The sequence below is a fragment of the Bubalus kerabau genome, chromosome 4, assembly GCF_029407905.1.
Source record: "Bubalus kerabau isolate K-KA32 ecotype Philippines breed swamp buffalo chromosome 4, PCC_UOA_SB_1v2, whole genome shotgun sequence".
In the NCBI taxonomy this organism is placed as follows: domain Eukaryota; kingdom Metazoa; phylum Chordata; class Mammalia; order Artiodactyla; family Bovidae; genus Bubalus; species Bubalus kerabau.
The window spans coordinates 13,466,558-13,479,343 of record NC_073627.1 but is presented as its reverse complement, the minus strand read 5'-3'; the positions used below and the strand labels follow the sequence as shown (position 1 = coordinate 13,479,343).

General features: G+C 55.4%; 2 protein-coding genes across 2 annotated transcripts; both read left to right on the top strand.

Moving 5' to 3' along the window:
- Positions 1 to 1,780: 1,780 nt before the first annotated feature.
- On the top strand, positions 1,781 to 6,215 carry LOC129651145 (carbonyl reductase [NADPH] 2). The gene is made up of 8 exons (XM_055579841.1): positions 1,781 to 1,982; positions 2,487 to 2,584; positions 2,689 to 2,843; positions 2,934 to 2,976; positions 3,065 to 3,164; positions 3,286 to 3,350; positions 3,561 to 3,678; positions 3,775 to 6,215. Exons 1-8 carry the CDS (start codon positions 1,931 to 1,933, stop codon positions 3,876 to 3,878), a joined length of 735 nt encoding a protein of 244 aa, XP_055435816.1. The 5' UTR covers positions 1,781 to 1,930; the 3' UTR covers positions 3,879 to 6,215.
- A 669-nt stretch (positions 6,216 to 6,884) lies between these two features.
- On the top strand, positions 6,885 to 9,624 carry LOC129651144 (L-xylulose reductase-like). Its single transcript, XM_055579840.1, is given in 9 exon segments — positions 6,885 to 6,969; positions 7,027 to 7,124; positions 7,605 to 7,759; positions 7,871 to 7,890; positions 7,893 to 7,912; positions 7,989 to 8,088; positions 8,189 to 8,253; positions 8,345 to 8,462; positions 8,582 to 9,624. Coding segments are annotated over 9 exon segments (732 nt in total). The 5' UTR covers positions 6,885 to 6,917; the 3' UTR covers positions 8,686 to 9,624.
- The last annotated feature ends 3,162 nt before the right edge of the window (positions 9,625 to 12,786 follow it).

The following is a 12,786-nucleotide window of genomic DNA, read 5'->3' as shown; positions in this document are numbered from 1 at the left end:
AATAAAGACTTTAAAAAATGGTCTCCATCAAAAAATAATCTTAAAAAAACAACGATGGACACAAAGAAACTTGGGGGTGATGGATATGTTCATGACCTTGATTGTGGTGATAATTTCCAGGTGTTTTGTGCAAACTCATTAAACTGTATACATTAAATTATGTACTCTTGTATATATCAATTAAACCTTTATAAAGCTTTATGTTCTTTAGAAACATAAAGAACATCATTGGGACAACTTATGAAAGCTGAATGAGGGCTGAGGACACGTGGTAGGAACACATGGTGTTATTCTCCTGACTCTGATGGTTATGTTTTATATTTGTTGTGGTGGTGTGTGTTGAGATTTTGTTGTATTTATTGTGTGTTTTTGTGGTTGTATAGGACAATGTCTTTGTTCAAAGGAAACAGACACTAAGCTATCTGGGGGTGACAGAATGCTAGTTTTGCAAATTTCTCTCAAATGGTTCAAGGAGAAAAGTTCCTGCTGTCCTTGCAACTGAATTACTTCAAAATAAATATTGTCTTTAGCATTTGAAAATGTGTCTAGACTGTAGTGATGGCCTTGGTTGAGTGGGGCAGGTGCTGCTGGGGTTTTGTTGGGGTGGGGATTGGTGGAGGTAGGGAGACTTTTTAAGCTATGGACCTTTGGGAGAACACTCCCCAGAAGGACCTCTGAGAGTAGATCAGACAGGCAGTGCGGGCGGGGCGGGGCGGGGCGGGGGTCCGGGTAGGGCTGGAATATGCCACAGCCAATGGATGTTCCTTTTCATCAGGCCACCTGGAGGTTAGCTCCCAGGACTCCGGAACGGGCTGGGAGCAGGTGTGCTCTGTCCTGTGGTCTGGTCCCGTGAAGAAACCTTCTAGTCACACTGTATATGAGGACTCAGCCTTCTGTTGCTCAGGGCATCCCCTGTTGTGTATTCTGGGCCAGCTCACTCATGCACAGAATTGACTGTCAGTTTTCCACTTCCACAGTCTGCATCCTGAGTCTCTTTTAAGAATGTTTCTCTAGCTTTGTACCATAGCCAATGAGATTTATCCAGTGTGCGATTATTGCTAATATGAAAAAGAAAAAAAAAAAAAAAAAGAATGACCGGGGTGGTCCAGGGGTTAAGACTTTCACTGCCAGGGCCCAGATTCAGTGCCTGGTCTGGGAACGAAGATTTTTCAAGCAAGGCCAAAAAAAAAAAAAAAGAATGAGTTTCTGACAAGTGTGAGGGAAGAAAGCCAGGTTGGATGTGTTACCTGAGTCCCTAGCAGGGCAGGGACTGCCTTCCTTTTAGTCACTGATGAATTCACAGGATCAGAAGAGCAAGCCCATCTGGGCCTCCAGGAGTCAGGGAGATCTCAGAGAGGTGGGATGGGTTTAATGGCAGGATCCCTGAATGAGAGTGGAGTATAGGTGGCCGGGGCCCACAGGCATGTCTGAGAAGTGAGAGTCTGAGGCTGGCAAGGGGCAGGTGAAGATGCCCGAGGCCAAAGTGGCCCCCAGACTGGGGCACGGTGTGATCCAGGTCGGCAGGTGCAGGGGGCCAGCCTGAAGCATAGTGTTTCTTGGCCGTCACTCCAGCGCACCAGACTCAGGGCTGGCAGGGACCAGCTTCAGGCCATCTGCTTCTGGCCAGCCAGGGACATGTTCCACACCCCAGGGTTTATTTCTAGCTTGTTATTTCGAGTTTGTTTTCCAAACCCAGGACAGAGCTTATGGCTGGCCCCTTTGGATTGTGGGTAAGGAAGGTGATCCCTTCCAGGGAGGCAGGTTTCTGTAAACTAGAAACAGAAGCTGTGCTGATGCCTGGCCCCGCTGGGTAACCCCAGCTTCCCTTTCTCTGGCCAGCCCCACCCTAAACCGCCCAGCCTGCCCCAGCCCCGGCCTATAAAATCCCCATACCCTCATTTCCAGTTGAACAGTGACTTGGAGCAGCACCATGCAGCTGAATTTCAGTGGCCTTCAGGCCCTGGTGACAGGAGCAGGAAAAGGTGGGTATGAGCCGGGCAGGTGGGGATGTGAGAGGAACTGGGGTTAGAAAACAAAATGAGCAGACCCAGAGCCTCGTGTTGGGGCCTGCACATTCCCTCTGTGCCTGTCAGCCTGCCCTGCCGGCAAGGGCCCCCTACTCCAGCCACCGAACCAGCCAAAGTGGGCCTGCACTGCTCCCTACCATCCAGCAGGCCCCACTGGGACAGGACACTAGCCTCTCCCTGGCCAATGCAAGAGCTGTCCTGAGAGAACGGCCCTCAGACTCAGTCCGAGCAGATGGGGGCGCATCTAGCCAAGGCCTCTTTCATGGGCGCAGCAGGAAGGGGCTGCCCTCTGGGCCTCCCTTGGCTGGATCCTGGTTGTCCAGATCCCTGCCTCCTGCCACCTCCTGGGCCAACACCCCTCTGGCCAGCACCCTCTCATCACTCTTTCCCGAGCAGCATATCTGCAGCCACCACCTGCAGACTTGTTGGTCCATCTTCCTGCCTGGTGAACCCCTGTAGGGATTGGACGGGACACGGTGAAGGCCCTTCATGCCTCAGGAGCCAGAGTGGTGGCCGTGAGCCGCACCAACGCTGACCTGGTCAGCCTCTCCAAGGAGGTCAGGTGTACATGCCTAGTGTGACCCGGGGCCGTGACCCTTGGGGATGCCTCATGAGCCTTCCAGGACCACCCCTTTGGTCACCGGCCAATGCCTCCCCACAGTGCCCCGGGATACAGCCTGTGTGCGTGGACCTGGGTGACTGGAAGGCCACCGAGAAGGCTCTGGGCGGTGTAGGCCCCGTGGACTTGCTGGTGAACAATGCCGCCGTGGCACTGATGAGGCCCTTCTTGGAGGTCACCAAGGAAGACTTTGACAGGTGAGGAGGAGGGAAGGAAGTCGACGGGAGAGAGCTGTCCAGGATGTGTTTCGGGTGTGACCATGGTCTAATTGTCTGCTGTCTCCCCAGGTCCTTCAGTGTGAACCTGCGCTCTGTGTTCCAGGTGTCCCAGGTGAGGTGATGGGAGGCTGTGGCTCAGCACTGACATGGCCCAGGTAGGGGTGCAGTGGGCTCAGGCCGTCCCCTGTCTTGGCTTCCAGATCGTGGCCCGGGGCATGATCAACCGTGGAGTGCCTGGCTCCATTGTCAATGTCTCCAGCATGGTGGCCCACGTCACCTTCCCCAACCTAGCTGCCTACAGTGAGTCCCTCTGCCCAGTCTTGAGCCCCTATTCCGGGCAGGAGCAGCTGGGCTCCGGGTTGGGCCTCATGCAAAGCCTGCTGAAACCTTAAGGATCCTCAGTGCTGCCTTCTCCTCACAGGCTCCACCAAGGGTGCAATGACCATGCTGACCAAATCCATGGCCATGGAGCTGGGACCATACAAGGTAGGCATGGGGGCCCTGGGGTGCCAGGGACCCAGGCCTAAGAAGGCACGCAGGGTAGGGGTGAGGTGGGTGGTGGTGGGCAAGGTTGGGGCCTGGGGATCAGAACGGGGGTAGGGGGCTTCAAGGAGTGAGTGAGCAAGCTCAGTGGGGGCCGTGAGGGCGGGGTTCCTACAGAGTCTGAGGCCACCCCTCTGGCCCCTCCGGCCCCAGATCCGGGTGAACTCTGTGAATCCAACGGTGGTGCTGACAGCCATGGGCCAAAAAGTCTCGGCTGACCCTGAGTTCTCCCAGAAGCTGAAGGAGCGCCACCCGCTGAGGAAGTTTGCAGGTCAGGGGGGCTTCGCGGAGTGGCGGGCGTGGCTGGGGCGGCTGGGCAGAGCCAGCCGGGCCGAGCCGCGCTGACCCTGCCCGCCACCCGCTGTAGAGGTGGAAGACGTGGTCAACAGCATCCTCTTCCTGCTCAGCGACCGCAGCGCCTCCACCAGCGGGTCGGGTATCCTGGTGGACGCCGGGTACCTGGCCTCCTAGAGCGCCACGCTCTGGGCGCCAGCGGCATGGTGCGCGGCCGAGCCTGGCCCCGCTTCCACGCCCCTCCGCCTCGCCCTCAGGCCTCCAGGGCCACCAGGCGAACGCTTCTCCACGCCCTAGGCCACGCCCCCGACGCCATCCACGCCCACGCCCAGGCAACCATCTGCAGGCTCCGGCCCCCGGTTTGGTCCCACCTCCACGATACACTTCGCCAGCGCCCCACCAGCCTGCAAACCCATACCTGGCCCACCCTGCCCACCCCCGAACCAGACCACATTCCTCCACATCCACACCCAATGTGTGGATGCCAGGAGACCCAGTCCCTGTCGACCCCACCCACTCTGTGGTCCAATGTGCTAGGGTGGATTTGCCTAAATAAATAGAAGTTCTGAAACTAGTAGCCTTGCCAGGGCTCTGGATGAGCTTGCCCCAAGGGCAGGGAGGGGAGAATCAGGGACTGAGCCGCACAGAATCTTAAAAGAGGTAGAGAGGGGGCAGATCCAAAGCCAAAGGAATTCCACAGCTGACCCGTGACTTTGATTTGAATGGCTGCGTTTCCTTGTCTTTGTTGTCCATGGCCCTGCTACACCCAGCCTTCTCTGTGCAGAGGGCAGCCTGCACCCAACTTTCCTTCCCTGTGGTTCTGGCTCTGACCTTCAGCCCAGCACCCCCTGCTCTGACTACCTTCGGCTGGAGAAGGAAGAAGGTCGAAGGAACTGCAGGGAGATGCTCTGGACCATCCCTAGGGAAGATGGGCCTGAGCTCTCAGCCCTGGTGTGAAGGAGGCAGGGGGCTGGTGCTGGACTATTATAGTTTCTCCAACCATGAGAAACCCAGTTTCACCTTGGGGGACACCTTCCCCCACAAGACTATCCATGAAGAGGGCAGCCCCAGTTGGGGCAGTGTCCAGAGCTGCTGCCCTGCCTACTGTTCCTGGCCTGACCCCGGACACAAGAGCCCTGCAGCTGGGGCAGCTAGAGGGTCTCCCGGGCCCTGCTGGGATTCAGTTGTGCTTGCCCTGGTCAGCTTCCTGCAGGACCCATGCCATCTGAGTGTGGGATGAGGGCCTGAGGTGGTCAGTCAGCTGGCCTGGTGCAGTGTACAACCCTGGGCAAGGAGGCAAGAGACAAAGGGCTGGGGTGGGGCCGTCCAGGCAATGGTAGTGCTGGGTTGAGAGAGCAAAGGGCATTTCTGCTCAGCCTCAGGGCTTCCAGAGCAAGGTCTGTGCCAAAACTGATCTGGATCGGTGCAACTGGCCCACTCTTGGAGTTGCTGATGGACAGGAAAGCTTGGCATGCTGCAGTCCATGGGGTCGCAAAGAGTCGGACACAGCTGAGCTGAACTGAACTGGCCCACAGAGGATCACGGGACAAAGAAAGGATTTGGACACCATTCTGGGGGGCCAGGAAAAGCCAGTGAAGGGATCTGAGCTGATGTGCCTCTCAGGAAGGACAGGCTGGGGACTGTCCCCCCAACTCCCTGCCTCTTGGCTTCTGGCAGGCACTTGGCAGGGTCCAAGGTTAAGAGCAGAAGGCAGGGTTAGGTGGGAGCCCAGAGGGGATGGGCAGTACCATATGACCAGGTCTGGTAGGGAGAACTCACTTGGCAGTCCTCCAGGGGCTTCTCAAATCTGTGCCTCCTGCTGACACCAGGCCACCGTCTACTCCAGACAATCCACCTCTCTGGGCCCAAAGCCACATGACCCAGGGGCCCTGCAGTCACCAATTGCTTACATAATCCTGGCCAAAGAAGGCCCTCAGGGCAGGTTCTAGGCTTTCCCACCATGATCCACAGAACAAAGTAGCTTTAACAGTGGAAACAGTGCATGCATGGACATATGAGCACACATGTATCTCTAACTGACCCTAAAGCTCCAGGAAGCAATGCTTGCCCTTGCAGGCCACTGGTACCCTGATGACCCCAAGCCTAGCCTATGCCAACCTATCCTAGTTTTTGAAGTACTAGTGACCTTCTGCGGGTGGGTCAGACGAGTTAGTGTCTCAACACCCTTCGCAGCTAAAGTGCACCTTTGCTGTCCTTGGGCTCTACTTCAGGCTTATCAGTTCAGTTCAGTCACTCAGTCGTGTCCGACTTTTTGTGACCCCGTAAACTGCACCATCCGAGGATTCCCTATCCAGCACTAAATCCCAGAGATTGCTCAAGCTCATGTCCATCAAGTCGGTGATGCCATCCAACCATCTGTCATCCCCTTCTCCTCCTGCCTTCAATCTTTCCCAGCATCAGGGTCTTTTCCAAGGAGTCAGTTCTTCGCATCATTTCTTCTTCAGGCTTATAGGCTTGTCCAAACCCTTTCGCTCAAAGCACTACAAGTGAGCTTGCGTGAGCTGCTCCCAGGTCTGGGGAGGGGATCATGTGATGCTTTTAGCCGAACTTTTATTCTCAGAAACAAAGAAAGGGTTAGCACTGTGTTCTCTTTCACGAGGTACCTTCTTTCCTGCAAAGTGAAGAAGTGAAGTGAAGTCGCTCAGTCGTGCCCGACTCTTTGCGACCCAATGGACTATAGCCTACCAAGCTTCTCCGTCCATGGGATCCTCCAGGCAAGAATACTGGAGTCGGTTGCCATTTCCTTCTCCAGGAGATCTTCCCAATCCAGGGATTGAACCCGGGTCTCCCGCATCGTAGGCAGATGCTTTACCGTCTGAGTCACCAGGGAAGTCTAATACCTTCTTTCCGGTATTAATTACCACATCTGATTTTATTTATTTATTTATTTTTGTAATAACCTACTTGGGAAGGGAAAAAAGTAGGCGGGGCCCGCTAACATTATTTCCCCTCCGGTTGAGGTCCCGCTGAGAAGGCAATTTGATAAACTCTGCCCCAGGATGGGCGAGGACCCTGTGTGTCTCACCTCGGCCGCGCCCACTCCTTTCGGCCAATCGCCCCCGCGGGGAGACCACTATTTGAATATCCCCTCCCGCGGCGGGACACCACCCTGCGATTGGCCCGCCGCGCCCCGCCTCGCGCCCTTCTAAACCCAGGAGCGCAGCTCAAGATTCGCAGTGTGGCTGCCGGAACATCATGGATTTGAGACTCGCGGGGCGCCGGGCGCTCGTCACGGGGGCGGGCAAAGGTGGGCCTGGGGAGGTGGCCGGGGATGGGTACCCTCACTCATCCGCGCTCCTCGCAGGCATCGGTCGCAGTATTGTCAAGGCGCTACACGCGGCTGGCGCCCGAGTGGTGGCCGTGAGCCGGACCCAGGCCGACCTGGACAGCCTGGTCCGCGAGGTAGGCGCCGCCCTGTCCCAGCCCAGAGGGCTGCATCGGGGAGCTGAGGGCGGCCCATCAGGGACACACGGGAGCTGGGCGCTGGGGCTCACCAAGGACTCTTAGCACCCCCGCCCCTCGCCGGACGCGCGGAAGAACGACGACTCCCCCTGGACTTAGGAGGAGGCAGAAATGGCTGCTTTGCTGGGCCAGAGGCGCTCTGGTGCTGGGAGGAAGTAGACTGGCTGGAGGCGGGGCTAGATCCCTGATCCTGAAGCCCCGAGTTGAGTTGCCCAAAGGCCAAGTTAACTCTCTCCCGACAGCAGCCTGGGAGCCCCAAGAAGGCGATTGGTTTCCCTGAGACCCCTAGGCCCCTACCCCTGGGAGACTGAAAGGTCACAAAAACACAGTCCCTCCCCCTTGAGTGGGAGGCCCAGCTGTAGCCTCTCCGGGGCATGGAGTCTCTGGTAGATGTGCCGCCTGACCACACAATATACACAGTGCCCCGGGGCAGAGACCGTGTGCGTGGACCTAGCTGACTGGGAGGCCGCGGAGCAGGCGCTGGGAGGTGTCGGCCCTGTGGACCTGCTGGTGAACAATGCAGCTGTGGCGTGTCTACAGCCCTTCGTGGAGGTCACCAAGGAGGCATATGACATGTAAGCCGGGGTGGGGTGGGGTGGGGTGGGGTGGAGGAACGCCCGTGGGGAAGGGCTGTCTCCTGCTGCAGCGGCCTCAGTCCCTGACCAGGGTCTGTCCTGTGCCTCCAGGTCTTTCAATGTGAACCTTCGCGCGTCATCCAGGTGTCCCAGGTGCGCTGGCTTCAGGGCAGGAGTGGGGGTTGCTGGGTGATGCCAGCCCTGCCTCATCCTTCTTCTGCGATTTCAGATTGTGGCCCGAGGCCTGATAGCTCGGGGAGCCCCAGGGGTCATCGTGAATGTTTCTAGCCAGGCCTCCCAACGGGGACTGACTAACCACAGTGTCTACTGTGAGTGAGCCCCGGCTGTGCCCTGTCCCCACTCCCACCCCCCGCCACCCCCCATCTGAGCAGGCAGCTCAGGCTCCACACATGCCGTCCCTCCTCACAGGCTCCACTAAGGGTGCCTTGGACATACTGACCAAAGTGATGGCTGTGGAGCCGGGGCCACACAAGGTGAGCCCCAGTGGGACGCCTCCCATCGCCCAGTCCCTGTGCTCAGAGAGCCTCAGCCCACCGAGTTGACCCCCTGCCTGTGCCAGTGCAGATCCGTGTGAATGCAGTCAACCCCACGGTGGTGATGACACCCATGGGCCAGGCCGCCTGGAGTGACCCTCAGAAGGCCAAGGCCATGCTGGACCGCATCCCCCTTGGCAGGTTTGCCGGTGAGTTGGGCGGGAGCCCGGCTGGGAGTCACGCCAGTGGCCTGCTCAGGTGAGGGGTGGGAGGAAGGGACGAAGGGCAGCTCCTTTCATGCACGCCCTGAACAGCACCTTGCCCGCAGAGGTGGAGAACGTGGTGGACACCATTCTCTTCCTGCTCAGTGACCGCAGCAGCATGACCACAGGCTCCACTGTGCCAGTGGATGGGGGCTTCCTGGCTACCTAAGCCCCCCTCCATCCCCACACACCCCTGTTCCATGCTGAACCCACCTTTACCCCCATCCCCCTTCCCCATCTCTTCAGGAAACATGATTCTTCAGTCCAGCCTGCACACTCACACTTAGGCTGCAGTCATGTGGCCGGAAGATGCAAAGCTCAGAGCTGGGCATGGGGACGAGTCCCAGGTAGAGACACCCTTTCAGCTCTCATCCTGGGCCAGTGGCAGCCTGGCTGTCCTGCCAGAGATTTTCGGGCCTGGCTAAGTCCATGGCAGACATGTAGGACCTTCCAGAAGGCCAGCTTCTAAGGAGGGTAGTGAATTTGACCAAGGATGGCCTTTGGCCCTGTCCAGAGGCCTCTAGGGTAGAAGCGGTGGTGTTTTTAATGTGAATGTTCATTGGTATTCCTTAAGTCAGCGCAGAAAACAAAAGTGAGCTGAGCAGGCTGGAACTTCACTGCTTTGTTCACGGTTGAATGACTTCTTTGCCTAATCAGGTGGTGGTTTTCAGTTACTGAGAGAATATTCCCTCAGTGTTGTGAGTCCTTCACCATGTTCAGGGCATAGTCCATCGCAAGATCCAGCTGTAGAATTTGCCAACTTCCATGGTGACATATTCCCTCCTGTTTGATGTCCTTGAGGTGGAGCTGGCACAGAGATGTCTGTCCTCCACTTTTCCATGCTGTCCTCACCACACAGACACAAAAGGCTTACAGTAACCCAAAAGCACAGATAATAGTACCTGTACAAAAATGTTTAGGAAGTGATGGGTTTTGAGTATTTGTTAATTTCATTTTAAAATACAATTGATTTCAAGTTTATGTAATTCTTAACAGTGGTTACTTAATAACTCACTAGCAGAATTCCTGAAATCCAGCTGTCCACCCTCTGCACACCACTGCGGGGGAGCTGAGTGTCACTTAGCTTCATGTCACGGATCTGCCCAGAGTGGTGCCTTGCAGGCCCCAGGGGTGAAGTCCTAGTGACAGGCCAGGCCCGCCCCTCACCTCCCGCCATGTCTGCCCAGCAAACCCAAACTGTTGACCCGTTTGCCACCCCTCCTGTCCTCTCCACACCTCCACAGCTGCAGGACGCCCTCCCTCTTGATGGTGTGTCTTCGTGAACACTCAGTTGAGTGACCCCTGGCCTTGGCCTGGGCTCCACAGGGCCCCCTAGGGCCTGACTGCAGACTGTCCTGCGCCACCCCTGGGAGCTGCTGAGGGGTGCTGTGCCCTCCCAGAGGCCTGAGGTCAGCACAGGAGGGGCTTGCTCTATCCAGAAGGGGCCAAGCACACTCGCTCCCACTCACTCCCACACTCACTTACATTCCATAGGGTCCCTCCTATGGAGACTGAGAGAGCTCATGTGGCTTTGGGCTGGAGGGTGGGGAGTGTGAAGCTCACCTGCTCTGTACCCTTGGTTGGCAGGGGTTGGGGGCCTAGCACCCCCAGGGTGGAGGAGTAGGCAGGGAGAGACCTGGGCAGGGCAGGTAGTGAGTCAAGAACAGGAGATGATGAAGGTTTATTGTATAAAATAAGAAGGGGCTGCCCCATCGTGGGGCACAAGGACAGAACCCACCCCCCCTCAAAGTCCCCCATCTGGGAAGCCCATCCTGGGGCTGCCCCGGACCCGCCCCTACAGCCTGAGGGAGACCCTGCTCCCTTCTGGCCTCCCTTGGGGGCCAGGGGAGGCTGGAGCTGCGTCCCCATGAAGACGAGGCAGAGCTGACAGGACCCCATGGCCCCCGCAGCGCCCCTGGAGCAGCAGCCTCATCCCCATGCTTCTTCCCCTTCCCCACCCCCACCACTCCCCCACAGCGGACTCAAGGACACACCTCAACACAACAGATACAGGCAGGAGGGGGCTGCTCTTCTGGAAGTGGGGGCTCTAGGAGACTGTGCACTTCTTCCCTGGCTTTTTCACAGGGTGCGGGCAGAGCACAGCCCGAATGGCCTTGTCAAACACTGTCTTCAGGCCCCACTGGGTCAGGGCTGAGCACTCCAGGTACTTGACAGAGCCTGGAGGCAGCCAGGAAAGAGGAGAGGGCAGGGCCACACCTTGGCTTCGCCGGACCGGCCTGCACTCCCATACCTGCTCCACCGGCTCATCCCCTAACCAGACCACCTTCCTCCACATCCACACCCAATGTGTGGGTGCCAGGAGAACCGTTCCCTGTCGCTCCCACCCACTGCGTCCTCCAATGTGCTGTGATTCGTGGCTCTGTCGTGTCCGACTCTTTGTGACCCCAAGGACTGCAGCACGGCCAGGCCTCCCTGTCCATCACCAACTCCCAGAGTTTACTCAAACTCCTGTCCATTGAGTCAGTGATGCCATCCAGCCATCTCATCCTCTGTTGTCCCTTCTCCTCCCATCTTCAATCTTTCCCAGCATCAGGGTCTTTTCAAATAAGTCAGTTCTTCCAATCAGGTGGCCAAAGCACTGGAGTTTCAGCTTCAGCATCAGTCCTTCCAATGAATATTCAGGACTGATTTCCTTTAAGATCAACTCGTTGGATCTCCTTGCAGTCCAAGGGACTCTCAAGAGTCTTCTCCAACACCACAGTTCAAAAGCATCAATTCTTCAACGCTCAGCTTTCTTTATAGTCCAACTCTCACATCTATATATGACTACTGGTAAAACCATAGCTTTGACTAGACGGACCTTTGTTAGCAAAGTAATGTCTCTGCTTTTTAATATGCTGTCTAGGTTGGTCATAACTTTCTTCCAAGGAGCAAACATTTTTAATTTCATGGCTTCACTCACCATCTGCAGTGATTTTGGAGCCCAGAACAATAGTCTGTCAAGGTTTCCATTGTTTCCCCATCTATTTGCCATGAAGGGCTGGGACCAGATGCCATGATCTTAGTTTTCTGAATATTGAGTTTGAAGCCAACTTTTTCACTCTCCGCTTTCACTTTCACCAAGAGTTTAGTTCTTTTTCCCTTTCTGCCATAAGGGTGGTGTCATCTGCATATCTGAGGTTATTGATATTTCTTCCAGCAATCTTGATTCCAGCTTGTGGTTCATGCAACCCAGCATTTCTCATGATGTACTCTGCATATAAGTTAAATAAGCAGGAAGACAATATACAGCCTTGACGTACTCCTTTCCCAATTTGGAACCAGTGTGTTGTTTCATGTCCAGTTCTAACTGTTGCCTCCTGACTTGCATGCAGATTTCTCAAGAGGCACGTCAGGTGGTCTGGTATTCTCATCTCTTTCAGAATTTGCCACAGTTTGTGGTGATCCACACAGTTAAAGTCTTTGGCATTGTCAGTAAAACAGAAATAGATGTTTTTCTGGAACTTTCTTGCGTTTTTGATGATCCAACAGATGTTGGCAATTTGATCTCTGGTTCCTCTGCCTTTTCTAAATCCAGCTTGAACATCCAGTTCACAGTTCATGACTCTTGAAGCCTGGCTTAGAGAATTTTAATCATTACTTTACCAGCATGTGAGATGGGTGGAATTGTGCCTAGTTTGAGCATTCTTTGGCATTGTCTTTCTTTGGGACTGGAATGAAAACTGACCTTTTCCAGTCCTGTGGCCACTGCTGAGTTTTCCAAATTTGCTGGCATATTGAGTGCAGCACTTTCACAGCATCGTCTTTTAGGATTTGAAATAGCTCAACTGGAATTCCATTACCTCCACTAGCTTTGTTTGTCATGATGCTTCCTAAGGCCCACTTGACTTTGCATTCCAGGATGTCTGCCTCTAGGTGAGTGACCATGTTGTAGCCACGAATTCTGGGAAACAAACTCACTCAGAAGGACAATGCAGATAGTGCAGTGCAGGTTATTACACCTGCAGGCCAAAGGAAGAGTCTCCTCTTAGCCAAGGACCCCAACCAGTTTTTGTGAAAACCTTATATACTCTAATGTACATGCCCAAACCTACCTCCCCAAATTCCCTGAAACTAGTCTGAACAAAGGAAAAGAAAGATACAAAATTAATCTGTGATTCATATGCCTTAGGTAGTTCAGTTCAGTTGTTCAGTCGTGTCTGACTCTTCAACCCCATGAACCTCAGCACGCCAGGCCTCCCTGTCCATCATCAACTCCCGGAGTCCATCCAAACCTATGTCCATCGAGTCGGTGATGCCATCCAACCAT

Coding starts and splice junctions, on each gene's coding strand:
- LOC129651145 (XM_055579841.1), top strand. CDS start 1,931: ATGCAGCTGAATTTCAGTGGCCTTCAGGCCCTGGTGACAGGAGCAGGA. Junction 2,585..2,688: donor TGGTCAGCCTCTCCAAGGAG/GTCAGGTGTACA, acceptor GCCTCCCCACAG/TGCCCCGGGATACAGCCTGT. Junction 2,977..3,064: donor CTGTGTTCCAGGTGTCCCAG/GTGAGGTGATGG, acceptor CTTGGCTTCCAG/ATCGTGGCCCGGGGCATGAT.